At 64.7% G+C, this 27,751-nt stretch overlaps 2 protein-coding genes across 7 annotated transcripts; one reads left to right on the plus strand and one right to left on the minus strand.

Moving 5' to 3' along the window:
• CACNB1 (calcium voltage-gated channel auxiliary subunit beta 1) lies at positions 1 to 21,251 on the minus strand. 6 transcript variants are annotated; one of them, XM_063403737.1, is made up of 16 exons: positions 21,121 to 21,251; positions 19,147 to 19,347; positions 17,374 to 17,558; positions 15,946 to 16,032; positions 14,600 to 14,719; positions 13,326 to 13,448; positions 13,102 to 13,238; positions 12,914 to 12,990; positions 9,212 to 9,231; positions 8,982 to 9,062; positions 8,824 to 8,882; positions 7,744 to 7,853; positions 4,704 to 4,855; positions 4,498 to 4,593; positions 2,245 to 2,430; positions 3 to 910 (listed from the first exon to the last, which is right to left on the minus strand). In XM_063403737.1, exons 2-16 carry the CDS (start codon positions 19,244 to 19,246, stop codon positions 581 to 583), a joined length of 1,863 nt encoding a protein of 620 aa, XP_063259807.1. In that variant the 5' UTR covers positions 19,247 to 19,347; positions 21,121 to 21,251; the 3' UTR covers positions 3 to 580. The 6 variants fall into 6 exon arrangements, with proteins under 6 accessions (XP_063259808.1, XP_063259809.1, XP_063259810.1 ...); XM_063403742.1 differs by lacking the exons at positions 12,914 to 12,990; positions 13,102 to 13,238; positions 13,326 to 13,448; ... (3 more) ...; positions 19,147 to 19,347; positions 21,121 to 21,251 and adding exons at positions 9,540 to 9,581; positions 9,614 to 9,634; positions 9,677 to 10,471 and having other exon boundaries at positions 9,212 to 9,497; XM_063403739.1 differs by lacking the exons at positions 12,914 to 12,990; positions 13,102 to 13,238; positions 13,326 to 13,448; ... (3 more) ...; positions 19,147 to 19,347; positions 21,121 to 21,251 and adding exons at positions 9,614 to 9,634; positions 9,677 to 10,471 and having other exon boundaries at positions 2 to 910; positions 9,212 to 9,581.
• RPL19 (ribosomal protein L19) lies at positions 21,232 to 27,254 on the plus strand. The gene is made up of 6 exons (XM_063403743.1): positions 21,232 to 21,340; positions 22,137 to 22,243; positions 23,316 to 23,438; positions 24,678 to 24,798; positions 25,715 to 25,825; positions 27,089 to 27,254. Exons 1-6 carry the CDS (start codon positions 21,336 to 21,338, stop codon positions 27,210 to 27,212), a joined length of 591 nt encoding a protein of 196 aa, XP_063259813.1. The 5' UTR covers positions 21,232 to 21,335; the 3' UTR covers positions 27,213 to 27,254.
• Positions 27,255 to 27,751: the final 497 nt, after the last annotated feature.

The following is a 27,751-nucleotide window of genomic DNA, read 5'->3' on the forward strand; positions in this document are numbered from 1 at the left end:
GGCAGGCCAAGGCTGGGCAGGTGTTAGCACAGGTTAGACCCCCGAAACTGGCTCAGATTCACCCCCCACCCCCCAATTCAGGCAGAGCCCCTCCAAGGCAAACACATGCAAACCCCCCCGGGCAGGCAGCACCTCGGGGGGACCCCCAAAGCCCCCCACACACCGCACACGCATGCACCCCCCGAGGGGGCTGTGGGGACAGTGCCAGGCACTGCTGCGGTGGGGGGCAGCTGGCAGGGACCCCCCCACGGCCACGGCCAGCCCCGGGTGGCCGAGAGCACCATGGAGAAGCGGGGGGCAGGGCTGGGGAGGGGGGCACGGCCCCCGCCCCCCGCCTGGGGCACGGGGACACGCCGGGTCCCCTTTGGTCACTTGCTGTCCCCGCCGGGCAGGGAGGGCCCGAGGCACCGCGAGATGCTGGGGGGGGGCTGCGGCAGGGGGAGACCCCCCCTCAGCAAAGAGCGGGGCAGGGGGAGCCCCCAGGGCAGAGCTGGGGGGGCACGAAGGCAACCGGCGGGGCTGTCCCGCACCCCAAAAGCAGCGCTGGGGCGGGGGAGCCCCCTGCCCGCACCCCCTCACCCTAACGCAGGTAAACGTCCCGGGCCCAGCCCTCCCCGCCGCTCTGGCCCAGGGGCTCCTGGCCCTTGGCCCGGCCCCGCTGCCCGGGCTCGGGGGGCGGCTGGGGCCCGTCCCCGGGGGTGCCCGGCGGCTCCTCCTCCACGGGATCCATCTCGATGTCCATGCAGCACGAATCCCCGGGCTCCGAGTCGCGGCCGCCCGCGTCGAAGGTGTCCTGGCGGGACAGGCTGCGGGGGCCCGGGCGGGCGGGGGCCGGGGGGACCCTGCCCCGGCCCCCCGAGTCCCCCGGGCCCTGCCGGGGGCGGCCGTGCTCCCCCTCCGGGGGCGGACCCTGCGTGCGAGAAGCAACCACACCATGCGGGGATGGACGGGAGGGGGTCTGGGGGGTTATGGGGGGGTTATGGGGGGGTTAGGGGGGGTTAGTGGGGGGTTAGTGGGGGGTTAGTGGGGGTTAGGGGGGGTTAGTGGGGGGTTAGGGGTGTTAGGGGGGGGTTAGTGGGGGTCAGCCGGGGGCCACACGCTCCTGCCCAGCCCGGCTGCTCGCTGGTGGGCAGGGGTCAGCCGGGGGGGCAGCGGGGCAGGGAACGGGAGGGGCAGCAGCGCAGGGGAGGGGGGTGCGGCTCGCTGGAAGATTTAGCGACAGAGACAACACAGGACACGTGTCCCCCCTGTGTCCCCAGCCCCGGGGGTGGCTGCAGGAGCCTCGGCACCGCAGTGGGGTGGGGCTGTGCCAGGACACCCCAAAGCCCCCAGAGGGGTGTGGGAACGGGGGTCTGGCACGTCGGCAGGAAGGCACAGGGTGGGTCTGGGGGGGTCCCAATCCCCAGGGCAGCTCCAGGTCTTGGAGGAGGCAGAGATTCCCAGGAGAGCCCGAATGTGGGGCTGGCACCAGTCCCAGGCAGGGAGAGACCCCCGGGGCTGATCCCGGTGATCCAGGAACGGGAGCAGGTCCCTGGGGTGACCCCGATCCCGGAACTGCCCCACGCCAGGGGCCTGCAGTACCCCGGGGGGGGGCACAGCTTCCCAAAGGAACAGTCCCAGGGGTGGCCCCACTCCTGGGGGGCTGTGGCTCCCCACGGTGACCCCAATCCCATGGGCTGCCCAGTCCCAGGGTCCCCAGGGCAGGTGACACCACACCTCGGGACCACGGTCCCCTGGGGTGACCCTGGGCACAGGGGTGGCCTCAGTCCCAGGGTGGAGGGCAGGACAGGTGACTCCTACACCTGAGGAGGGCCACAGTCCCATGGGGTGACCCTGATCCCAGGACAGGTGACCGCAGGGACAGTCCCACACCTGGGGGGGCCATGGTTCCCCTGGTGCCCCCAGTGTCAGGACAGGTGACCCTGATCCCAGGACAGGTGACCCCAGGGATGCTCCCACACCTGGGGGGGACCACAGACACCTGAGGAGGGCCACAGTCCCCTGGGGTGACCTTCATCCCAGGACAGATGACCCTGATCCCAGGACAGGTGACCCCAAGGACAACCCCCCATCCGGGCGAGCGTGGCTTTGACTCCCTGGCGCTGTCCCCAACCCCGGGGGTGTCCCCGGTGTCCCGCCGCCGCCGCCTCACAGCGCGTGCTCCTCCAGGGCTCCGGGGGGGCTGGGGGTGGCCTCGCGGCCCCACAGGTTGAGGTTCCTGCGCAGGGAGGTGAGCACCTGTACCTGCAGGTTGGAGACGGGCGCGGGGCTGGCGGCCAGCGCCGCCGTGGCCATGGTGCGGTTCAGCAGCGGGTTCGGGGGGTTGCTGCTGGGCGGGTGCGTGGCTTTCCAGTAGGCCTCCAGGTACTCGGCCAGGTGCTCGCAGGCCTCCTCCAGCTGGTTCTCGTCCAGCACGATGTCGAACATCTCCTGCGGAGGGGAAGGGAACAGCGCCGGGTGGGGAAGGGCGGGGAGGGTGGGGAAGGGCGGGGAGGGTGGGGAGGGGAGGGGAGGGGAGGGGAGGGGAGGGGAGGGGAGGGGAGGGGAGGGGAGGGGAGGGGAGGGGAGGGGAGGGGAGGGGAGGGGAGGGGAGGGGAGGGTGGGGAGGGGAGGGGAGGGGCGGCGGGACATGGGGCAGAGCCTAAGGGACAGGGAGGGGACAATGGAGCAGAGCTTATGGGACAGGGTGGGGACAACGGGACAAGAGTGGGGTATCTGGGGCAGAGTGGGGTACCTGGACATGGGGCAGAGTCTAAGGGACAGGGAGGGGACAATGGAGCAGAGCTTATGGGACAGGGTGGGGACAACGGGACATGGGGCAGAGCCTAAGGGACAGGGAGGGGGCAGTGGGGCAGGGTGGGGTCCGTGGGACAGGGAGGGGACAATGGGGCAGAGCTTATGGGACAGGGTAGGGACAACGGGACAGGGAGGGGACAATGGGGCAGGGTGGGGTACCTGGACACGGGACAGAGCCTAAGGGACACGGAAGGGGCAGTGGGACAGGGTGGGGCCAACAGGACAGGGAGGGGCAGCAGGACATGGGGCAGAGCCTGTGGGACAGGGTGGGGACATCGGGGGGACAGGGAGAGGTCAGTGGGACAGGGAGGGGTCAATGGGGCAGGGAGGGGTCAGTGGGACAGGGAGGGGTCAGTGGGACAGGGAGGGGTCAGGGGGAGAGGGTGGGGTACTTGGATATGGGGCAGAGCCTGTGGGACAGGGTGGGGACAATGGGACAGGGTGGGGTCAGTGGGGCAGGGAGGGATCAGTGGGACAGGCTGGGGACACTGGAACAGGGAGGGGTCAGGGGGACAGGGTGGGGACAATGGGGCAGGGTGGGGTCAGTGGGGTAGGGTGGGGTCAACAAGACTGGGAGGGGCAGCAGGACATGGGGCAGAGCCTAAGGGACAGGGTGGGGACAGCAGGCCCCAGGCCAATGGAGAAGAGCTCGGCTGCTGGACAGAGGGTGGAGCCCGTGGGACCGGGAGGGGCTCAGGGTGGGCCTGGGGGCTCAGGGTGGAGCCAACGGGGCAAGTCAGGGACAGTGGGACAGGGTGGGATCTGTGGGACATGGGGGGATCTGTGGGACAGGGCAGGATCTATGGGACAATGGGACAGGGAGGGATCTGTGGGACAGGGAGGGATCTGTGGGACAATGGGACAATGGGACAATGGGACAATGGGACAATGGGACAATGGGACAATGGGACAGGGAGGGATCTGTGGGACAGGTCAGGGTCAGGGACAATGAGATGGGGCAGGGATCTATGGGACAGAGCAGGGACAATGGGACAGGGAGGGATCCATAGGATGGGACCTGTGGGACAGGGCAGGGACAATGGAACAAGGCAGGGACAGTGGGACAGGGCAGGGATCTATGGGACAATGGGACAGGGAGGGATCTGTGGGACAGCTCAGGGACAATGGGATGGGGCAGAATTTATAGGATAGAGCAGGGACAATGGGACAGGGAGGGATCCATAGGATGGGATCCGTAGGACAGGGCAGGGACAATGGGACAGGGAGGGATCCATAGGATGGGACAGGGACAATGGGACAGGGAGGGATCCATGGAACAGGTCAGGGACAATGGGATGGGGCAGGACCTGTGGGACAGGGCAGGGACAACAGGACAGGACACGGATCTATGGGGCAGGACAGGGACAATGGGATGGGGCAGAATCCATGGGACAGGGAGGGATCCATAGGATGGGATCTATGGGACAGGGCAGGGACAATGGGACAGGACCCGGCTCTATGGGACAGGGCAGGGACAATGGGACAGGACAGGGATCTATGGGACAGGGCAGGGACAATGGGACAGGACACGGATCTATGGGACAGGGAGGGATCCATAGGATGGGATCTATGGGACAGGGCAGGGACAATGGGACAGGACCATCTGTGGCACAGGATGTGCAGATATCTGGCGGGGGTTGGGCTGAGCAGCTCGGGGCGGGCTCAGGGCAGGTGACACCGCGGTGGCCGGGTGACACTCACAGGCGGGCACTGCGCCAGCTTGTCCGAGGCCACCATCTGCACGTTGAGGTGCTTGGCCTGAGACTTCCCCCGGGACTTCACCAGCCGCTGCAGCACCTGGGCGGGAGGGGACAGCGCCAGGTGGCCGCGGGGACCCCGCGCTGTCCCCTGGGGGTGGCAGGGAGGGGCTGGCGCTGCCCCCCGCCCGCCCCGGGGGTCGCACCCACCTTGGGCGAGGTGATTTTGATGTAGACGATGATGGGCGCCAGCGAGGTCTTGGCCAGCTGGGCTGGGTGGTTGATGGTGTCGGCGTCCAGGGCCACCAACTGCAGCGTCCGGGCCAGCTCGAAGATGCGCTCGGTCTCGCTCTGCACCTCGGCTGGGTGGGGACAACAGGGGACAGCGTCAGGGGACGGGGACAGCACAGGGAGATGGGGTGAGGGACACGGGGAGGGGACAGGGGACTCGTCCTGGGGCTGGGGGCTGCTGGGGAGGGGCACCCAGCACAGATTTGGGGCAGGATAGGAAGTGGATTTAAATAAAAACTGGGAATTTTGGAGGGTTTAGGTACCACAAACCACATTTCAAATATTAAATAATTGTTTTAACACAGTGCGCTGCTATGGGGAGGGCACTCAAACACAGATTTGGGGCAGGACAGGAGGCAGATTTAAATAAAAACTGGGAATTTTGGAGGTTTAGGTACCACAAACCACATTTCAAATATTAAATAATTGTTTTAACACAGCGTGCTGCTATGGGGAGGGCACTCAAACACAGATTTGGGGCAGGACAGGAGGCGGATTTAAATAAAAACTGGGAATTTTGGAGGGTTTAGGTACCATAAACCACATTTCAAATATTAAATAATTGTTTTAACACAGCGTGCTGCTATGGGGAGGGCACTCAAACACAGATTTGGGGCAGGACAGGAGGCAGATTTAAATAAAAACTGGGAATTTTGGAGGTTTAGGTACCATAAACCACATTTCAAATATTAAATAATTGTTTTAACACAGCGTGCTGCTATGGGGGGGCACCCCGCTCAGATTTTGGGCAGGACAGGAAGTGGATGGAGATAAAAAATGGGATTTCTGGAGGATTTACATACCATAAACCAGATTTCAAATATTAAACTTAATATTTTAACACAGCACACTGCTATGGGGGGACATCCAAACACAGATTTCAGGCAGGACAGGAGGCGGATGGAGATAAAAAAATGGATTTTTGGAGAGTTTAGGTACCATAAACCACCATGTAAATACTAAATTTACTATTTTAACACAGTGTGCTGCTATGGGGAGGCACCCAGCGCAGATTTTGGGCAGGGCAGGAAGCAGATTTAAACAAAAACTGGGATTTTTGGAAGGTTTAGGTACCATAAACCACCATTTAAATATTAAATTAACAATTTTAACACAGTGTGCTGCTATGGGGGGTACCCAACACAGACTTTGGGCAGGACAGGAAGTAGATTTAAATAAAGATTGGGATTTTTGGAAGGCTTAGGTACCATAAACCACAATTTAAATATTAAATTAACTATTTTAACACAGTGTGCTGCTATGAGGGGCACCAAACACAGATTTGGGGCAGGACAGGAAGAAAATTGAAACAAAAACTGGGAATTTTGGCAGGTTTAGGTACCATAAACCACCATTCAAATATTAAATTAACAATTTTAACACAGTGTGCTGCTATGAGGGACACCCAACACAGATTTTGGGCAGGAAAGGAACCAAATTTAAATAAAGGTTGGGATTTTTGGAGAGTTTAGGCACCACAAACTACCATTTAAATATGAAGGTAATTATTTTAACACTAAGTGCTGCTGTTTAGGGGCACCCAAACACAAATTTTGGGCAGGACAGGAACCAAATTTAAATAAAGGTTGGGATTTTTGGAAGGTTTAGGTACCATAAACCACCATTCAAAAATAAATTAACTATTTTAACACAGCGTGCTGCTATGGGGGGTACCCAAACAGATTTTGGGCAGGACAGGAACCAATTTAAATAAAGGTTGGGATTTTTGGAGAGTTTAGGCACCACAAACCACCATTTAAATATGAAGGTAATTATTTTAACACTAAGTGCTGCTGTTTAGGGGCACCCCAACACAGATTTTGGGGCAGGATAGGAGGCAGATTTAAATAAAGATTGGGATTTTTGGAAGGTTTAGGTACCATAAACCACCATTTAAATATTAAATTAACTATTTTAACACAGCGTGCTGCTATGAGGGGCACCCAACACAGATTTTGGGCAAGACAGGAACTAAATTTAAATAAATGTTGGGATTTTTGGAGAGTTTTAGGCACCACAAACCACCATTTAAATATTAAATTAACAATTTTAACACAGCGAGCTGCCATGGGCACCGCAGGGACCTGGGGGTGAGGAAGGGGCAGAGCCCCCAACCCAAACCAGGCACAGACGGGGAGGGGGGTGTGACACGGGGGTGCCACCGGGGTGTCCCCAACCCTCAGAGCCTGGGGGGTCCCGGGGGGTCCCCGTTACGTACCCAAGACATCTGTATCAGGAGCAGGGGAGGCAGCGCGGAGGGAGGAACCCCAAAAAGAAAAGAGAAATAGGGAGAGAAAAGAACAAAAAAAGAACAAAAGAACAAAAAAATCCCCCACAACAGAGGAGATAAAGAGGAGAAGGAGGAGGAGGAGGAGGAGGAGGAGAAGGGAGAAGGAGAAGAGGAGAAGGAAGAGGAGGAGGAAGAGGAGAAGGAAGAGGAGGAGGAGGAGGAGGAGGAGAAGGAGAAGGAGAAGGAGAAGGAGAAGGAGAAGGAGAAGGAGAAGGAGAAGGAGAAGGAGAAGGAGAAGGAGAAGGAGAAGGAGAAGGAGAAGGAGAAGGAGAAGGAGAAGGAGAAGGAGAAGGAGAAGGAGGAGGAGGAGGAGGAGGAGGAGGAGGAGGAGGAGAAAGAGGAGAAAGAGGAGAAAGGGGAGAAAGGGGAGAAAGGGGAGAAAGGGGAGAGGGAGAGGAAGGAGAGGAAGAAGAAGGAGAGGGAGAAGAAGGAGAGGGAGGAAGAGGAGAGGGAGAGGAAGGAGCGGGAGGAGGAGAGGAAGAAGAAGGAGCGGGAGGAGGAGGAGGAGGGACTGAGTCACCCCGGGGGGAGCACAGGGGCCCCCCTTTGTCACCCCCACCCCCCAGGAGAGGGGGGAGCACCCCGGGCTGATACAGATGGAGGCTTGGGGGAGTCCCCGCGGGCCGGGGGGGTCCCGGGGGGGGTCCCGGGGGGGTCCCGGGGCCGTACCCAGGCTGGAGCGGGTGCTGGAGCGCTCGATGATGGTGTGCTTGCTGGGGTTGTTGAGCACGGAGCGCTTGGCCAGGGAGATGTCGGCTGTCACCCGCGTGATGGAGATCCTGGGGACACAGCGGGGGCAGCCACGGCGGGGGGGACGGGGGACACCCCCACACACACCCCCGGGACCCCTGTGACACCCCACAGGAACTGACACCCCCTCGGGACGCCAGTGACACCCCCACAGACACAGCCACCCCCGGGACCCCAGTGACACCCCCACAGCCACCCTCGGGACCCCAGTGACACCCCCACAGGCACAGCCACCCCTGGGACCCCTGTGACACCCCCACAAGAACTGACACCCCCCTCGGGACCCCAGTGACACCCCCACAGACACCCCCGGGACCCCAGTGACACCCCCACAGGAACTGACACCCCCCGGGACCCCAGTGACACCCCCACAGACACCCCTGGAGATGGAGGAGCTGGACCTGCCCTGGTCAGAGCTTTCCTGTGGGATTAGGGGCCCCCTATAGGATTAGGGGACCTCCCCATGGAATTAGGGGTCCCCCTATGGGGTTAGGGATCCTTCACGGGATGAGGGGTCATTCATGGGATTCAGGGTCTCCCATGGAATTAGGGGTCCCCCCTGTGAGGTTAGGGGTCCCCCCACGGGGGCTAGAGGTCCCTCTATGGGATTAGGGGTGCCCCATGGGGTTAGGGGTCCCCACATGGGTTTAGGGGTTTCCCACGAGTTTAGAGGTCCCTCTATGGGGTTAGGGGTCGCCTCCTGGATTTAGGGGTTCCACTATGGGTTTAGGGACCCCTACATGGATTTAGGGATTCCTCTATGGGGTTAGGGCTCCCCACATGGGTTTAGAGGTCCCTCTATGTGGTTAGGGGTCTCTCTATGGGGTCAGGGGTCCCTCTATGGGGTCAGGAGTCCCTCTGTGTGTTTGGGGGTCCCTCTATGGGGTCAGGGGTCCCTCTGTGTGTTTGGGGGTCCCTCTGTGGGCTCAGGGGTCCCTCTGTGTTTTTAGGGGTCCCTCTGTGTGTTTGGGGGTCCCTGGCCATGCAGCCCCCCCTCACCTGCCATCAAAGCGATGCTTCAGGAAGTCAAACAGCGCCTTCTGCATCATGTCCGTGACCTGGGGAGGGGACAGGGGGACAGAGGGGACAGGGGGACACCGTGGGGCCGGGGGTCCCCCCCAGAGCCCCCCGAGCCCTCCCCAGCCCCCCCTGCTCACCTCGTAGCCCTTCAGCGACGGCCCCACGAGGATGATGGGGCGCATGGAGGGCACCACGTCGTACGGGGGCACGTGCTCGGTCTGGGGACACAGCCGGGTGTCACCGGGGCCGGGGGGGACACGGGGCACGCGCGGCTTCGCCCCCCGAGGGGGGAGGTTATTTTGGGGGGGCTGCAAGCGAGGGGCTCCTCCCTCCTTCCCGCCCTCCCGGGGGTCCTGGCGCTACTCACCGACTTCTGCTTCTGCTTGGCTACGTCCCGGGGGGCCACGGGGGCCGGGGGGCGAGAGGAGACAAACAAGGCATGCGTGTTACCCGCGGGCACGGGGCACGGGGCACGGGGCACCGGGGCACCGGGGGGCGCGGGCGTGGCCCCGGGCAGCCGGGACACACGGGTGTGACCTCCAGGGACACGGGTGTGACCTCCAGGGGCACGGGTGTGACCTCCAGGGACATGGGTGTGACCTCCAGGGGAGCCGGGGACACACGGGTGTGACCTCCAGGGACATGTGTGTGACCTCCAGGGACACACAGGTGTGACCCAGGGGCACGGGTGTGACCTCCAGGGACACAGGTGTGACCTCCAGGGACATGGGTGTGACCTCCAGGGGAGCCGGGGACACACGGGTGTGACCTCCAGGGACATGTGTGTGACCTCCAGGGACACACAGGTGTGACCCAGGGGCACGGGTGTGACCTCCAGGGGAGACAGGGACACATGGGTGTGACCTCCAGGGACACGGGTGTGACCTCTAGAGGAGCCAGGGACATACGAGTGTGACCCAGGGACACAGGTGTGACCTCCAGGGACACACAGGTGTGACCCAGGGTCATGTGTGTGACCCCCTGGGGGTGACTCAGGGACACGTGTGTGACCCAGAGGTTTCCCAGAGACATATTTGTGACCTGGAGAGTGACCCAGGACATGTGTATGACCCAGGGACATGTGTGTGTGACCCAAAGGTGACCCAAGGACACATCTGTGACCTGGAGAGTGACTCAGGGACATGTGTGTGTGACCCCCTGAGGGTGACCCAGTGACACATGTGTGACCCAGAGGTGACCCAGGGGACACATGTGTGACCCAGTGCCACATTTGTGTCCTGGAGGGTGACACAGGGACATGTGTGTGACCCAGGGACACATGTGTGACCCAAAGGTGACCCAGGGACACATGTGTAACCCGGAGGGTGACCCAGGGACATGTGTGTGACCTGGAGGGTGACCCAGTGACACATTTGTGTGTGACCCAGGGACATGTGTGTGACCCAGGGACACAGGTGTGACCCAGAGGTGACTCAGTGACACACGGGTGACCTGGAGGTGCCCCAGGTGACACGCGTGTGACCCAGGGGACATAGGTGTGATCCAAAGGTGACCCGGTGACACATGGGTGACCCAGAAGTGACCCAGGGGACACATTTGTGACCCAGGGGACACAGCTGTGACCCAGAGGTGACTCAGTGACACACGGGTGACCCAGAGGTGCGCCAGGTGACACATGTGTGACATGGGGGGCCCTGGGGACAGTCACACACCGAGCATCGCCCACCCTGGGCAGGTTTGGGTGCCAGGGGGGCTCTGCGGGGCTCGGGGGGCACCCGGGCCCCCCCCAGGCCTGCGAGCCCCCAAAAGTCTCTGCAGACCCCCCCTGTCCCGCGCTGTGGTTGCGCCCGTGCCCTCCCCCGGCTTAGGCCCCGTTTGGGGGAGGAATGGTCCATTCTCACTCGCGGGGGGAGGAGACACCGGCCGTGCTGGAACACACCATGCGCACACTGCGGGGGGAGGCGACCGGGAGGGGGGGCACGGGCTGATCCATCCCATGGACTGGGGGGGGGGACAGCCACGGGCTGATCCATCCACGGACTGGGGGGGATCACAGCCACGGGCTGATCCATCCCATGGACTGGGGGGGGGGGACAGCCACGGGCTGATCCATCCCATGGACTGGGGGGGGATCACAGCCACGGGCTGATCCATCCCATGGACTTGGGGGGATCACAGCCACGGGCTGATCCATCCATGGACTGGGGGGGGGGATCCATCCCATGGGCTGATCCATTCCATGGACTGGGGGGGATCACAGCCACGGGCTGATCCATCCCATGGACTGGGGGGGGACAACCACGGGCTGATCCATCCCATGGAGTGGGGGGGGACAGCCACGGGCTGATCCATCCCATGGACTGGGGGGGATCACAGCCACGGGCTGATCCATCCCATGGACTGGGGGGGGATCACAGCCACGGGCTGATCCATCCCATGGACTGGGGGGGGACAGCCACGGGCTGATCCATCCATGGACTGGGGGGGATCACAGCCATGGGCTGATCCATCCCATGGGCTGTGGGGGGGACAGCCACGGGCTGATCCATCCCATGGACTGGGGGGGGACAGCCACGGGCTGATCCATCCCATGGGCTGGGGGGGGACAGCCACGGGCTGATCCATCCCATGGACTGGGGGGAGATCACAGCCACGGGCTGATCCATCCCATGGACTGGGGGGGGACAGCCACGGGCTGATCCATCCCATGGGCTGGGGGGGGTCAGCCACGGGCTGATCCATCCCATGGGCTGGGGGGGGACAGCCACGGGCTGATCCATCCCATGGACTGGGGGGGGGACAGCCACGGGCTGATCCATCCCATGGGCTGGGGGGGGTCAGCCACGGACTGATCCATCCTATTGACAATGGGGGGATGCAGCCACGGACTGATCCATCCCATTGACAACAAGGGGGTCAGCCACGGACTGATCCATCCCATGGTCCAAGGGGGAGTATCACTTATGGACAGATCCATTCCATGGACCACAGCTGGGGGCCACAGACTGAGCCATCCCATTGACAGTAGGGGGCAGTAGGGGGGGTCAGCCATGGACTGATCCATCCTATTGACAACAGGGGGAGTCAGCCATGGACTGATCCGTCCTATTGACAACAGGGGGAGTCAGCCATGGACTGATCCATCCTATTGACAACAGGGGGGGTCAGCCACCGACTGATCCATCCCACAGTCCACGTGGGGGATACAGCCTTCAACTGATCCATCCCATTGACAACAGGCGGGGTCAGCCCCACACTGACTCCAGGTGCAGGGCTCATCCTGTGCTGCCACACTGGGACAGTGCGTGGCCCCCAGCCCCATGGATACCCCCACCTCCATGGGTGCCCCCAGCCCCATGGATACCCTCAGCCCCATGGATGCCCCAGCCCCATGGATGCCCCAGCCCCATGGATGCCCCCAGCCCCATGGGGTACCCCCAGCTCCATGGGTGCCACAGCCACGTGGGTGCCCCACCTCCATGGGGTGGCCTCCAGCCCCATGGGGTACCCCCAGCCCCATGGATACCCCCAGCTCCATGGGTGCCCCAGCCACGTGGGTGCCCCAGCCCCATGGATGCCCCACCTCCATGGGGTGGCCTCAAGCCCCATGGGGTACCCCCAGCCCCATGGGTGCCCCAGCCCCGCGGGTGCCCCCAGCCCCCCGGCAGTGTTAGGGCAGGCAGCGGGTGCAGCAGGCGAGGCGGGGGCCGGCGGGCGCCGTTACCTTCCTAAAGAAAGGGATGCGCTTGTTGTGGGCGGGGGGGGGTGGTGACACTGCTCACGCTACTCTTAGGGGAGCGCTGCGCCTCCACGGCCTCCTCCTCCTCCTCTAACTCATCGGGGTCAAAGGCAAAGCTAGGAGCGTCCAGGCCACCTGGGGACGGCCGGAGCCGCGGCACGGCAGGGAGAGAAGAAGAGCGATAATGGCGACGGAAAAAAGGGGGAAATCATGGAAATGGGGTGGTGGAGCTGCAAGAGGAGAAGCAGAGGAGAGGGGGATCCCGGGGGGGGGGGGAATCACCCTGCCTGCACCCGGGGCGGGGGGGAGGAGGGGGTGGGACCCCCAGGCTGGAGCTGGCGGGGCCGGGGGGACCCGGGACACCCTTACCGCTGGCTGGGGGGGTGGGCCGGCGGGTCCCTGTCACCACATCGCCCAGGCTGGAGCTGGAGTTGTCAGCCGATTTGCTGCGTGGGAGAAGCACAGAGACAGCGATGAGGGCGGGATGGGGGGGGAGGGGAGGGGAAAGGGGGGGGGTCCCGGCAGAGCCGGGGGGGAGGGCTCGGGGCGAGCCCCACCTCGAGCTCAGGCGGTTCTGCCTCATCTTCTGCTCCTGCAGCAGCCGCATGTTCTCCAGCTTGACGGGGCTGGGGATGAAGCCCACCTCGCAGCCCTCCTTCACCAGCCGCCCGATCCACCAGTCGTTGTTGTACTTCTGCTCCGGGGAGAGGGGAAAAAACACCTTAAACCCCCCCCTGCGCCCCCCCAGCGCTGCCCCCCGCCCCTCCCAGCCCGCTCCCACCTCCTTGATGTGCAGGAAGTCCTTGGGCTCGAAGCAGATGGCCATGCCCTGCACGGGCACGTCGTCGGTGGCCGAAGGGTTGTAGCCCACGTTGGTGCGCACGGCGAACGCCACCGGCTTCGTCTGCCAGAGGGAGAGGGGTCGGCAGCTGCCCCCCGCCCCGAAACGGGGAGATCCCACCCTCTGCTCTCTCAAAACTGAGAGATCTCACCCTCTGCCACTCCAAACCAGGGAGATCCCACCCCCTGCCACCCCAACATGAGGAGATTTCACCCTCTGCCCCCCAAAACCAGGAGATCCCATCCTCTGCCAATCCAGTGTGAGGAGATTTCACCCTCTGCCACCCCAAAACCAGGAGATGCCACCCCCTGCCACCCCAAAATGAGATCTCACCCTCTGCCACCCCAACGTGACATCCCACCCTCTGCTCTCTCAAAACAGGGAGATCTCACCCTCTATCACCCCAAAATGGGGAGATTTCACCCCCTGCCATCCCAACGTGAGGAGATTTCACCCTCTGCCACCCCAAAACCAGGAGATCCCACCCTCTGCCCCCCAATATGAGGAGATGCCACCCTCTGCCACTCCAAAGTGAGGAGATCTCACCCCCTGCCACCCCAAAATGGGGAGAATTCACCCTCTGCCACCCCAAAATGAGATCCCACCCTCTGCTCTCTCAGAACAGGGAGCTCTCACCCTCTGCCACCCCAAAACAGGGAGATCCCACCCTCTGCCACTCCAAAATGGGGAGATGCCACTCTCTGCCCCCCAAAATGGGGAGATCCCATCCTTTGCCACTCCAATGTGAGGAGATCTCACCCTCTGCCCCCAAAATGAGGAGATCCCACCCTCTGCTCTCTCAAAACAGAGAGATCCCACCCTCTGCCACTCCAAAATGGGGAGATGCCACTCTCTGCCCCCCAAAATGAGGAGATCCCACCCTCTGCTCTCAAATCAGGGAGATTCCACCCCCTCATCCCATCCTGGCCAGGCAGGTGCCGGTGCTGGTGTCACCAGCCCGGCTCAGCTCCTCACCAGAGCGGCCACAACCCACAACCCCGGCCAGGAGCTAATGAGAGGCTCGTTAGCTAATTACCCTGAACTCCCACAGCGTGCTGGACACTCAGGAGAACCCAAGCTCCCAGTTCCACCCAGTGCCCCCCCACTGTAACCCCGGGGCCGTCGCTCCAGAGGATGGGACACGGCAGGGATGGGGAGCAGGGGGACCGGGGGGTCCTGGGGGACCGAGGGGGGCTCTGTCCCCGCTGTCCCACCTTGGCTTTCTCCAGCTGAGCCATGGCCTGGCGCTCGGCCTCCTTGCGCAGCGCCTCCCTGTCCTCCTCCAGCGACACATCCGAGTCCGAGGGGCGGCTGGTGTACGACTCAGCCGAGCCCTGGGGCGGGCAGGGGGCTCAGCCCACCCTGAGCCCCCCCAGCACAGCCATTCCAGCCCTCTGAGCCCCCCAGAGCCCTCTCCCTGCTGCCGGTGCCCGTCACCGTGGCCACCGTGGCCACCGGGGGCTGCCTGGAGTGGGGTCACGGCAGGAGAGGGACACGGCAGCTGTTGTCACCGCTCCGGCCCCGGGAACGTGACACCGGCCCGGCGCCTGCTCCCCGGGGCCTCTCCGAGAGCCGGGAAGGCAGCGGGGACCCCCCGAGTGTCCCCCAGCCCAAGGGTGGCCCGTGGGGACAGCGCTGTCCCCACCGCGGGAGCCCAGGGCCATGGGGACAGGGCGCTGTGGGGCGAATCGGGGTCACCCCGGGACACCCCTGGAGCTGGGGTGGGACCAGGGGGACGGCAGGGGACACCCAAGGGGACCCCCTGGGACCCTCTGCTCGTGCCTCAGGACCAGGGGGACAGCGGGGACACCCAGGGGACACCCCAGCCTCATCGCGATGGGTGACATGTGGGACACCCCCAACCCCACCACAGCCCCTGGGGGCTGCGGGACCCCCAACCCTGATTTGTCCCAACCCTGGGGATTTGGGGGTCACCCAGCACAGCCCCCCCACCCCAACCACGGGGCTGCAGACCTCGGGTGGAGACCCCTCCCCAAAACCCACGGGGCACAGCCCGGCTGCCCCACAGAGGGGACTTGGGGGGGTCACCGGACCCTGGGCACGACCCCGTCACCCCAGAGACCCCACGGGGCAGAGAGGGCAGGGCAGGGGGGTCCGGGGGGCTGCGGGGCAGGGGGGGGGTCGCTCACCGGGGCAGCGGGGGGGTCCTTGCCGGGGATCTCCATGGTGGCAGGGCCGGGGGCGAGCGGGGCGGGCGCAGGGCTGGGCACGGGGGGCTCAGGTTTCAGCCCCGGGTAAATTTAGCCCGGTGCCGGGCAGGGGGTGGGGGCTGGGGGGGGCTCAGGGAGGGGGGGCCCTGCCAAGCCACGGGGTTGGTGCCAGCGGGGGGATGCCAGGGCTGTGTCCCTTCCCTGGCACCCCAAAAGGGGCAGGGGACCCCTGGGGGGGGCTGCAATTTTGGGGGGGGGGGGACCCTGCAGCACCCACAGAGCACAGAGGGGCTCAGGCACAGCCAGGCCTGGCTCGGTGTGACCCCACCTCAGCCCCGGGGGACAAAGGGCGGCTGGGACCCCCCAAAAAGTGCCGGACCCCCCCTCACCTGCCGGACGAAGCTGTTGGAGGTGGTGTCGGAGGAGGTGCTGCCGTCCGAGCGCTTGAAGCGGCTCTTGCGCCGGCTGTACTTGCCCTGGGGACAGCGGGGGAGGCGAGAGGGGAGCGCTGCACCCCCAAAACTCGCCCAAAACTCCCCCTAAAACTGCCCCCAAACTCCCCCCAAAACTGCCCCCAAAACTGCCCCCAAAACTCCCCCAAAACTGCCCCCAAAACTGCCCCCAAACTCCCCCCAAGACTGCCCCCAAAACTCCCCCTAAAACTGCCCCTAAAACTGCCCCCAAAACTCCCCCCAAAACTGCCCCCAAAACTCGGGGGGAGAGCTCTGCACCCCCCCAGCCCCGCTGCCGGGGGTGCTCCGAGCCCCTCCACCCCTGCCCGGGGGGCTCGGGGAGGGGACAGGCACGGGAGGGGACGGGCTGGGGCTGCCCCCGCCCGGGGGTCTCGGTACTGGGGGGGCTGCGACCCCAACCCCGCGGGGAGGGGCTGAGCGTGGGTTCGGGGGTGTCACCCCCAAACTCCAGCTCTTCCCCCCAGTCAAACCAGAGCCCAACCAGCCCTGCCTGGGGTGGGGGGTGACACCTATGGGGGGCTCCCCACGCCCCCCTCCACCACCCCAGTGCCTGAGACCCCCCCCCAGCGTGGGCACCCACCCCAATGGGACCCCCGCTCCCTCCTGCTGGGATGGGCTGGAGGAGGTGGGGGTGTCCCAGTGCCCCCCCCCGAGGGCAGCTCCCTCCTTTTGGGGGGGTAAAAGGGGGGGAACATTGGGGGGAGCGGGGCTGTCACCTCTCCCGAGGGACAGCTGGGCCCAGCTGCCACCCGGCCCGGGGGTGGGGGGTCCCCACGCTGGGTATTTTTAGGTCCAGCACCCCCCAGGACCCCCTCCCGCCCCCCATGAGGGCCGGGGCTCAGTGATGAGGCTCCCCCTGCCCCCACCCCAAAAACTGTCACCCCCCAAGAGCACGGAGAGGGGGGGTCTGTCCCCAGTGCCCCCTGCCCCTCTGGGACCGGTGAGGGACAGTCCCTCCCCCCCCCCAAACAGGCCGAGGGAAGGGGTTGAGGGGGGAGCACCCCAAGAGTTTTCCCAATTCCTCAAACTTTCCCGGTGGGCACAACGCCCCCCCAAACCCCACCTGCCCTTTGGGGGGCGAAGCCCGAGGGGATTTGGGGAGCCTGGATTTGGGGTCTCTCCGAGCTTTATGGGGAGAACACCCCTTTTTTTGGGGGTGCTGCGAGGGCGGGACCACCCCGTTATCGCTGCCGGGCTCTGGGGGGAAGGGCTGAGCCCCCTCCGCCGCCCCCAGCCCCACGGGGGAATCCACGGGATGCGCCCCCCGCCCCCGCCGCTGCTCCGGGGGGCTGCGGGCGGTGCTGCCGCCCCCGTGACGCCCCCCCGAGCCCCCGGGGGTGTCACCTGGAGCGCGGCGTTGTCCAAGACGTCCATCTGGATGTCCTGCGTGGAGCTGTAGGGGGTCCGGGCCATGCCGCCTTCCCGCACCATGGAAGCGCCGGGCTCGGCGGGATTTGGGGATGGATGGGTGGGTGGATGGGGGGGAACCACACAGAGGAAGATGATGACGATGACGATGAAGCTCAGGCCTGGCCCCCGCGGTGACGGAGCGGGAGGAGGAGGAGGAGGAGGAGGAAGGAGGAGGAGGAAGGAGGAGTGGGGATGGCGCAGGGGGGCGAGGGATGGGCGGCCGCTCCCGCACCGCCTTCCCGGGGGGATGGGGGATGCGGGAATGCGCCCCCCCCTCCGAACCCAGGTACGGCACCCCCGCAGCGGCTCCTCCCGAAAAAAGGGGGCGCTGAGGGTCCCCCCTCCCCAAATTGGGGGGCGCAGCGCTCCCCGCCGCTGTTTGCCCGCCCAGCCTCTACACTTGCGGGCTGGGGGGGACCCCAAAAAGAACCGGGGGGGTGGCGGGGACCCCAAGGAGGAGCAGCCCCCATCCCCAAACGTCAGCGCCCAGAGCTGCCAGTTCGGAAATCCAGGGGCAAGGCTGCCCCAAAAACCCAGCTTTTCACCCCAAAGCCCCCAGGGTGACCCCCCTGTGCCACAGGGAGGGACCCCCACGCCCCGCTGGCTTCAGGCAGGCAGGACAGCGTCCCCTGTCCCCCATCCCGGGCACCCTGGGGACAATCCTGCCTCCCCAGGGACCCCGGAGGGGCCGATCCCCCCCTTCCCCAGCTGAGCCCCCCCTGCCGGCTGTTGGAAAGTTAAAAATTCCTTGGCGCCCACCCCCAGGCCGGCCCCGCTCCAGAGGGGCTTTCCCTGCTGCCCCCCCGGCCCCAGGGACAGCTGACACCGCATTTTCCACCCTCGGGCCCCTCCATCGCCAGCGCAGCCGAGGGGACCGAGCTCCGGTCACCCCCGGGACCCCAGCCCGGAGAAAGCTCCGGTCACCGCCGGGGACCCCAGCCCGGATCTCCCGGGACCCCAGCCCTGAGCTCCGGTCACTCGGGGACCCCAGCCCAGAGCTCCGGTCACCCCCAGGACCCCAGCCCGGAGCTCCCGGGACCCCAGCCCGGAGCTCCGGTCACTCCGGGGACCCCAGCCCGGAGCAAGCTCCGGTCACCCCTGGGACCCCAGCCCAGAGCTCCCGGGACCCCAGCCCGGAGCTCCGGTCACCCCCAGACCCCAGCCCGGAGCCCCGGTCACCCCTGGGACCCCAGCCCGGAGAAAGCTCCGGTCACCCCCGGGGACCCCAGCCCGGAGCCCCGGTCACCCCTGGGACCCCAGCCCGGAGAAAGCTCCGGTCACCCCCGGGGACCCCAGCCCGGAGAAAGCTCCGGTTATGGGGCAGCCGCTGCCCCCTGCCCCCAATCCTGCCTGTCCCAGTCTCCCCAGTCCCTGGAGGCTCTGTGGGGAGCCCAGGGGTGTTTTTGGGGGGGCAAGGCAGAGGCGAGGGGGTCCCTCCCAGCCGGGATCGTGCCCGGGGGGCGGAGGCGAGCGCAGCGCTGCCTGGCACGGCGTGGGAGAGGAACACGATCGCGGCATCTCCTCCGCGCTGCCGGCGCCGCTCCGGCTCCCCGGGCCCCCTCTCTGCTCCCGGGACAAGCTCCGGGCGCATCCAGCCGCGGAATTCCCGGGAATCCAACGGAGCGGCGGGAGGAGGGGGCGGCGAAACTCCTCGGGACCCTCCCTCACCCCACCCCCGACAGCATCCGCACCTGAAACTCCTCAGACCTGAGGTCAGGCGGGTTTTCTCCTCCTGGCATCCTCGGGAAGCACCAGGTGACACCTGCAGAGGGCTCGGGGACACGCTCGGTCCCGGTGCCACCGGCATCGCCGCGTCCCCAGCCCGGCCGGGGGGGAAAACGCGACCCCCGGGGCGGGCGATCCCCAGCCCGGAGCCCTCTGCCGCCCTCGGGGAGCCTCGGGATTCGGCTGTTTGTTTAAGGAAAGTGATGAATCAGTTGTGAAACAGCGAGAGCCTGTGTTTACCCGTGTTTTTTCTGGGAAAACGAACCGAAAATCTGGCGGCAGCGGCTCCCCGGGCTCGCGCCATATGTTGGCTGCGCCGCGGCCGCCAGATCCCCCGGGAATCGCTCTCCAGGTGAATTTTGGGGGGTGACAAGGTGATCTCGGGGGGTTGGCACCTCCCAGGCAGAGGGAGCTGCAGACGGGCGGGATTTGGGGGAGTTTGGGGATTTTGGGAGCGTTTTCAGAAGCGGGGTTGGGTGGAGGTCACGGAGGCAGCTCTGTGTTTGTAGGCCGGTCACAATCTGCACGTTATTCCTCAAGAGTTCCCTGCTCCCAGGAAACCTTTGGAAATCTGTTCCCAGTATTTTTCTGGGTCTTTCCAGGCGTTTTTGGGACAGGGATCATCACCCAGCCCGGTTGTGCCTCAGTTTCCCCACTGTGCCAGGGACACACCTGGACCTTGCTGGAATCCCAGGAAGGGGAAATCCTCTCTGACAACTCTGCCCAGCCCTGCCAAGAGGTGATTTCCCAGGAAAAGTCGAGTTTTCTTTTCCCACTGGACAAGAGGTGGGGTTTGATCCTCAGCTGCAATCCCAGAGCCCAGCTCAGGCTTTGGGGTGAATTCTTGGGAAAGAAGGGAAGGCAGAAATCCCACGGGGAAAAATCAAGAGCTGGTGTTAAACTCGTCCCGAGGAACATCTCCCCAGGGAGGGACAGACTCTGTCCCGGTGTCTGCACATGGGATGGAGGGGACAGCACAGGGCCAGGCTTCCCAGTATGACCCAGGAGGATCCCAAAGCACATTCAGGCCTCCCAGTATAGACCAGTCTAGGCACAGCACAGGGCCAGCCCTCCCAGTACGGGCCAGACTGGTCCCTGGATAGGTCCAGTTCTCTCAGGGAGGGCTGGGATGAGCCCTGAATCCTCGGCCTTGTGCTTGTCATGCTGCCAGAGGGGTGAGAGCATCCCTATATCCTGTTCCAGTCCATCCCAGTCCATCCCCTAATCCCATCCCACTGCTCCCAGTCTGTCTCAGTACTCCCAGTCCATCCCACTGCTCCCAGTCTGTCTCAGTACTCCCAGTCCATCTCAGTGTCCATCCCAGCCCTTCCAGTCCCATCTCAGTGCTCCCAGTTCTCCCAGTCCATCCCAGTCCGTCCCAGTTCTTCCAGTCCATCCGAGTGCTCCCAGTACATCCCAGTTCTCCCAGTCCATCTGAGTGCTCCCAGTACATCCCAGTCCACCTCAGTGATTCCAGTTCTCCCACTCCATCTCAGTGCTCCCAGTCTGTCCCAGTCCAGCCCAGTTCCCCCAGTCCATCCCAGTCCATCCCACTGCTCCCAGTCCATCCCAGTCCATCCCACTGCTCCCAGTCCGTCCCAGTTCTCCCAGTCCATCCCAGTGCTCCCAGTCCATCCCAGTTCTCCCAGTCCATCCCAGTCCATCCCAGTCCGTCCCAGTGCTCCCAGTCCATCCCAGTTCTCCCAGTCCATCCCAGTCCATCCCAGTCCATCCCAGTGCTCCCAGTCCATCCCAGTTCTCCCAGTCCATCCCAGTCCATCCTAGTCCGTCCCAGTGCTCCCAGTCCACCCCAGTGCTCCCAGTCCATCCCAGTCCCCTCCACGTGCCTCTCCCATCCCCACCGCGCATGCGCAGCCCCCGCCCAGCCCTTCCCATCACGCACGCGCGGGCTGTACCACCCCACTACTGCCTAGGGGGGAGTAGGGAAGGACCCACCTCCCTTCCAAGCGTCCCGCGTGGGTCTCGGTGCCACGCGTGTCCTTCAGATTAAAGATCACGCTTGATTTCACCGCGGCTGCTCCTGTATCGCATTTCGGGCTGCGCCGAGGCCGCGGGGATGGGCGCGGGGGGGACGGCAGGGTGGTACGAGCCGCGGGCAGGGGGCGGGGTCAGCGCCGCCGCTGCGTCTCTCCGGCCCCGGCGCCGCCGCCATGAGGTGGGAGCGGGGCTGTCCCCGCTGTCCGGGGGATAACGGGGGTCGGGAGGCCCCGGGGAGGGCTGCAGGGGAGCGGGGGAGCGCCCTCAGAGCCGGGGCGGCGCCCGGGCTGTGCTGCCTGGCGGCCCCGGGCGCTGTGAGGCGGCCGCGGCCTCCTCGGGCCTGGCGGGAAAATGGCGGAGCGGCGCGATGGCCGCGCTGAGGGCCCGGGGGGGCGTCAGCGGGGCTTGGGAGCGATGGGCAGGGTGGGCTCGCTGGTCTCGGGCTCTGCCGTCCTTGGATGCGCCCCTTGAAGCAGCTCGGGGTGTCCGGGGAGCTCAGGCCGGGGACCTGAGGGGCCGGGGGGGGGGAAGAGTCCCTGAGGAGGGGAGCGTCCCTGAGGGGTCCCGAGGGGTGCTGGGGGTCCCGAGGGGTTCTGAGGGTCCCCTGAGGGGGCTGAGGGTCCCCTGAGGGGTCCCGGAGGGTGCTGAGGGTCCCCTGAGGGGGCTGAGGGTCCCCTGAGGGGTCCCTGAGGGTGCTGAGAGTCCCCGGAGGGGGCTGAGGGTCCCTGATCTCGGTGACGGGGCTGCCTCAGGGCCGGGTGAGGGTCTCTAAAGGGGGTGCAGTGTCCCCTGAGGAGGGTGACGCGGTCCCCCGAGGAGGGTGGCACGGTCCCCCGAGGAGGGTGGCACAGTCCCCCGAGGAGGGTGGCACGGTCCCCCGAGGAGGGTGACACGGTCCCCCGAGGACACCGCAGGTCCCTGGGAGGGATGAGGGTCCCCGCAGGCCCCGCTGAGCCGTGCCCGTCCCTCCGCAGCATGCTCCGGCTCCAGAAGAGGCTGGCCTCCAGCGTGCTGCGCTGCGGGAAGAAGAAGGTGTGGCTGGATCCCAATGAGACCAACGAGATCGCCAATGCCAACTCCCGTACGTGCCGGGCTCTGTGGGATGAGAGGTTTTGGGGAGCTCGGTGACAGTGAAGTGGGTTTGGATTGATAAAATCATTGAGTGTGGGAAAGATCTCCCAAAACCGCCCAATGGTTCAGCCCTTGGTTTAGGTAAAATTCTGCCCCTTGAGCAGCTTCTTTGCAGTTTGAAGTGGGGTTTGCTCTGCTGAGGTGGCTGGTGCTGTCCTCTGAGATAACCAGCATGCCCATATGCCATCCCAGTCCATCCCAGTGCTCTAAGTCCATCCCAGTCTGTCCCAGCGCCCCCAGTCCATCCCAGTGCTCAGTCCATGCCAGTCCCTCGCAGTCTGTCCCAGTGCTTCAAGTCCATCCCAATGCTCCCAGTCCGTATCAGTCCATCCCAGTCTTTCCAGTCCCTCCCAGTGCTCCCAGTCCATTCCACTCCCTCCCAGTCCATGCCGGTGGTCCCATTCCCTCCCATTCCCTCCCAGTCCACCCCAGTGCTCCCAGTCCACCCCAGTGCTCCCAGTCCACCCCAGTGCTCCCAGTCCACCCCAATGCTCCCAGTCTACCCCAATGCTCCCAGTCCATCCCAGTACTCGGGATCATTGGTGATTCCATAGGAAAAGCAGGAGGGAAATCGGGGCCCTGAGGAGGGGCTGCCCTCCCTGTGGGGCCGGATCCTCTCCTTCCCTGTGGGGCCGGATCCTCTCCTTCCCTGTGGGGCCGGATCCTCTCCGTCCCTGTGGGGCCGGATCCTCCCAGTCCCTGTGGGGCCGGATCCTCTCCGTCCCTGTGGGGCTGGATCCTCCCAGTCCCTCTGGGGCCAGGGTTAGTGCTGGATCTTTTCCCTCCCTCTGGGCTGGATCCCCTCGGTCCCTGTGGGGCCAGGTCAGCGCTGGATCCCCTTGGTCTGTGTGGGGCTGGGTCCGGTCCCTCCCTCTGGGGCGGGGTCAGCTCTGGTCCCGCAGCCCCCGGGAGTTCTGCAGCCCCCGGGAGCCCCCGCAGCCCCCGGGAGCCCCCGCAGCCCCTCGGGAGACCCCGCAGCCCCCCGGAGCCCCCGCAGCCCCCGACGCTCCGGCCGTTCGCAGGGCAGCAGATCCGGAAGCTGATCAAGGACGGGCTGATCATCCGCAAGCCCGTGACGGTTCACTCGCGCGCCCGCTGCAGGAAGAACACGCTGGCACGGCGCAAGGGCCGCCACATGGGCATCGGTGAGTGCTGCCCGCGGGGGAGCGGGGCTGGGAACAGAGATGAGAGCTCGGAGCAGGGCTGGGAACAGAGATCAGCTCGGAACAGAGCTCAAAACACAGCTCGGAGCGGGGCTGGGAACAGAGATCAGAGCTGGGAACAGAGCTCAGAGCTCGGAGCGGGGCTGGGAACAGAGCTCAAAACACAGCTCAGAGCGGGGCTGGGAACAGAGCTCAGAGCTGGGAACAGAGATCAAAACACAGCTCGGAGCGGGGCTGGGAACAGCTCAGAGCTCGGAGCGGGGCTGGGAACAGAGCTCAGAGCTGGGAACAGCTTAAAACACAGCTCGGAACGGGGCTGGGAGCAGAGCTGGGAACAGAGCTCGGAGCGGGGCTGGGAACAGAGCTCAGAACAGAGCTGGGAACAGCTCAGAGCAGAGCTTGGAACAGAGCTCGGAGCAGAGCTCAGAGCAGAGCTCGCAACACAGCTCCAAACACGGCTCAGTACACGGCTCGAAACCCAGCTCAGAACAGAGCTCCAAACCCAGCTCAGAACCCAGCTCCCAACACAATCCCAGCCATTCCCAGCCTTCCCTGGGCAATCCTGGCCATTCCCAGCTCCCAGCACTGCTCCCAACATTGCTCACACACCTCCTGCTTGCTTCCCCTGCTGCCCTGGGGAGGCTGGCCTGGAACAGACCAGGCAGAGCTGAAAAATTAAAGAGGTGTTTGTTAAAAGGTCTCTGGGTTATACCTCGGGCAGGACAGCCTGAGGAGGGCTACACCCAGAGTGCACTGAGGATGGTCACAAAATGCCTGACTGGTCACAAGAACTTATATTTTTATAACTTTTGGTCTATTTGCACACTGGGGTTGAATTGTCCAATTACATTTTCAGGTTATGAGGTCCCATCCTTGTTCCTCCCTCCAGCCACTCTTGTTTGTGCTTTTGGGCTGAAAGTTGTCCTTGGTGTGCAGCAGGAGAAGGATTTGTTTTGTGTCCCTGCTCTGTGCAGAGCTGAGTGACCCTGACTGTGAGCTCAGAGCTGCACCCCTGGGCAGAGAGGTGAAAATACAAAACAGAGCCTGAAAATACAAAAATTAAAACTCAAGGCATCACCTCAGCCTGGGGAATCATCCCCCGAGCTGGGGCAGCGACAGAAACCCCTGGGTGCTGTTCCCTGAGCTGAAGGGGAGGGGGAGAGGCTTTGGGACGAGGCTGGGGTTGAGTTTGGGCCGGTGCTCACCCCGTTCCCCCTCCAGGCAAGAGGAAGGGCACGGCCAACGCCCGCATGCCCGAGAAGGTCACCTGGATGCGGCGCATGCGGATCCTGCGGCGCCTGCTGCGGCGCTACCGCGAGTCCAAGAAGATCGACCGCCACATGTGAGCGCTGTGCCCGCCCAGGGACACGGGTCCACCTTCCATGGGCGATCCTGGCTATTCACAGCCTTCCCTGGGCAATCCCAGCCATCCCCAGCCTTCCCTGGGCAATCCTTGGGCAATCCCAGCCCTCCTTGGGCAATCCTGGCTATTCACAGCCCTCCCTGGCCAATCCTGGCTATTCACAGCCATCCATGGGTGATCCTGCCTATTCACAGGCATCCCTGGGCTATCCTGGCTATTCACAGCCTTCCCTGGGCCATTCCCAGCCTTCTCTGGGGAATCCTTGAGCCATTCTTGGCCATTCCCAGCCATCCCTGGGCCATTCCTGGCCCTCCCTGAGCAATCCTTGGGCCATTCCCAGCCCTCCCTGGGGGTTCCCAGCCCTCCCTGGGCCATTCCCAGCCCTCCCTGGGCCATTCCCAGCCCTCCCTGGGCCATTCCCAGCCCACTCTGGGCAATCCTTGGGCCATTCCCAGCCCTCCCTGGGCAATCCTTGGGCCATTCCCAGCCCTCCCTGGGCAATCCTTGGGCCATTCCCAGCCCTCCCTGGGCAATCCTTGGGCCATTCCCAGCCCTCCCTGGGCAATCCTTGGGCCATTCCCAGCCCTCCCTGGGCAACCCTTGGGCCATCCCGGCCTTCTATGGGCAATCCTGGCCTTCTATGGGCAATCCCAGCCTTCTATGGGCAACCCTTGGGCCATTCCCGGCCCTCCCTGGGCCATTCCTGACCATTCCCGGCCCTCCCTGGGCCATTCCCGACCATTCCCGGCCCTCCCTGGGCCATTCCCGACCATTCCCAGCCCTCCCTGTCCCCTCCCCAGCCTGGGGCAGGCGGGGCCGGGCAGGCTGTGACACCCCCTCCCCTGTGTCCCCTCCCCTGTGTCCCCTCCCCTGTGTCCCCTCCCGGTGTCCCCAGGTACCACAGCCTGTACCTGAAGGTCAAGGGTAACGTGTTCAAGAACAAGCGGATCCTGATGGAGCACATCCACAAGCTGAAGGCTGACAAGGCCCGCAAGAAACTGCTGGCGTGAGTGGGAGGGGGATTTGTCGGGAGTGGGATTTGTCGGGAGTGGGATTTGTCGGGAGTGGGATTTGTCGGGAGTGGGATTTGTCGGGAGTGGGATTTGTCGGGAGTGGGATTTGTCGGGAGTGGGATTTGTCGGGAGTGGGATTTGTCGGGAGTGGGATTTGTCGGGAGTGGGATTTGTCGGGAGTGGGATTTGTCGGGAGTGGGATTTGTCGGGAATGGGATTTGTCGGGAATGGGATTGATCAGGAATGATCATTCCAGGGGTCTCTGGGAGGGGTCAGTCCCCCTCTGGGCAGGGCTGGCAGCAGAGCAGTGCAGGTCACGGTGGGGTTTGTGTTTCACTGGGGGTTTTGGCTCTCGGAGAGGAGGAACTGGGAAATTCCCCATCAGCCGCTGGAATGGGCGGATGAGGGACAGGGAAGGGATTGCAGATCCCGCTGCTTTTCCTGGGGAAAGGATGAATCCCTTCACTCCAGGCTGCAGCAGAGACACGGGACCCAAAACAGCTCAGGAGGGAGCGGGGGGAACCCCAGGGTCCTGTGGGGTGTGGGGCAGCAGGGACATTGGGGACACTGGGGACACTGGGGACATGGCCAGTGTGGGGCAGCAGGGACACTGGGGACAGTGGGGACAGGGCTGGTGTGGGGCAGCAGGGACACTGGGGACAGTGGGGACAGGGCTGGTGTGGGGCAGCAGGGACACTGGGGACAGTGGGGACATGGCCAGTGTGGGGCAGCAGGGACACTGGGGACAGTGGGGACAGGGCTGGTGTGGGGCAGCAGGGACACTGGGGACAGTGGGGACAGGGCCAGGCCAGTGTGGGGGCAGTAGGGACACTGGGGACAGAACAGGGCCGGTGTGGGGCAGCAGGGACACTGGGGATGGGCCTGGGCCGCTGTGGTGTACTGGGGGCACTGGGGCCGGGCCGGGGCCGCTGTGGGGCACTGGGGGCACTGGGGCTGGGCCGCTGTGGGGCACTGGGGGCACTGGGGCTGGGCCGCTGTGGGGCACTGGGGGCACTGGGGACACTGGGCTGGGCCGCTGGGGGACACTGGGGACAGGCCAGGGCCGCTGTGGTGTACTGGGGGCACTGGGGCTGTGCCTGGGCCGCTGTGGGGCACTGGGGACACTGGGGGCACTGGGGACACTGGGCTGGGCCGCTGGGGGACACTGGGGACAGGCCAGGGCCGCTGGGGGACACTGGGGACAGGCCAGGGCCGCTGTGGGGCTGCCCCCAGGCCTGACCTCGCCCACCCCGCAGGGACCAGGCCGAGGCGCGGCGCTCCAAGACCAAGGAGGCGCGGAAGCGGCGCGAGGAGCGGCTGCAGGCCAAGAAGGAGGAGATCATCAAAACCCTGTCCAAGGAGGAGGAGGCCAAGAAGTGACCGCGGGCCCTGCCCCGCCCCGGGCCCTCCCCAGCCCCGGGCCCTCCCCAGCCCCGGGCAGACAATAAAACACCCCGGAGTCCTCCCGCCCGGCTCGGTGTCTGCAGCAGGGAGGGGATGGGAGGAGATCCCTGCTCGGGGCCTTCCCCACAGCCACAGGGACTCCCCGGGACCCCCAAAGGCTCAGGGAGGAGCTGAGGGGCAGGGGGAGGTCTGGGGGGCTCAGCACCCCCAGAGGGGACGGAGCCAGGGCTGGAGCTCACACCGGGGACCCCCAGAGCTCCCACAGCCACAGGGACCCCCCAAAGGCACAGGGGGAGGTTTGGGGGGCTCAGCACCCCCAGAGGGGACGGAGCCAGGGCTGGAGCTCACACCGGGGACCCCCAGAGCGGGGTCCAGACCCCCCCAGCAGCTCCTTGGCAGCCCTGTCCCACACTGGGGATGGACAGATGGACAGATGGACACGGCCTGGCCGGAGCTCTGCTCCTCCCCTGAGCCCGCCCGGGGGGGCTGAATGAGCTGGGGAGGGGCCCCCACCC

This window comes from Prinia subflava, chromosome 8 (assembly GCF_021018805.1).
Source record: "Prinia subflava isolate CZ2003 ecotype Zambia chromosome 8, Cam_Psub_1.2, whole genome shotgun sequence".
Classification (NCBI taxonomy): domain Eukaryota; kingdom Metazoa; phylum Chordata; class Aves; order Passeriformes; family Cisticolidae; genus Prinia; species Prinia subflava.

What these genes read in the sequence shown, in the direction of transcription:
- CACNB1 (XM_063403737.1), bottom strand. Translation starts at nt 19,246, where the DNA reads ATGCCGGTGGCACCGGGACCGAGCGTGTCCCCGAGCCCTCTGCAGGTG. An exon ending in CCAACAGCTTCGTCCGGCAG is followed by an intron (nt 14,720 to 15,945) that starts GTGAGGGGGGGT and finishes TGCCCGCCCCAG; the next exon opens with GGCTCGGCTGAGTCGTACAC. An exon ending in AAGCATCGCTTTGATGGCAG is followed by an intron (nt 7,854 to 8,823) that starts GTGAGGGGGGGC and finishes CTGTGTCCCCAG; the next exon opens with GATCTCCATCACGCGGGTGA.
- RPL19 (XM_063403743.1), top strand. An exon ending in GATCGCCAATGCCAACTCCC is followed by an intron (nt 22,244 to 23,315) that starts GTACGTGCCGGG and finishes GGCCGTTCGCAG; the next exon opens with GGCAGCAGATCCGGAAGCTG. An exon ending in GGGCCGCCACATGGGCATCG is followed by an intron (nt 23,439 to 24,677) that starts GTGAGTGCTGCC and finishes TTCCCCCTCCAG; the next exon opens with GCAAGAGGAAGGGCACGGCC.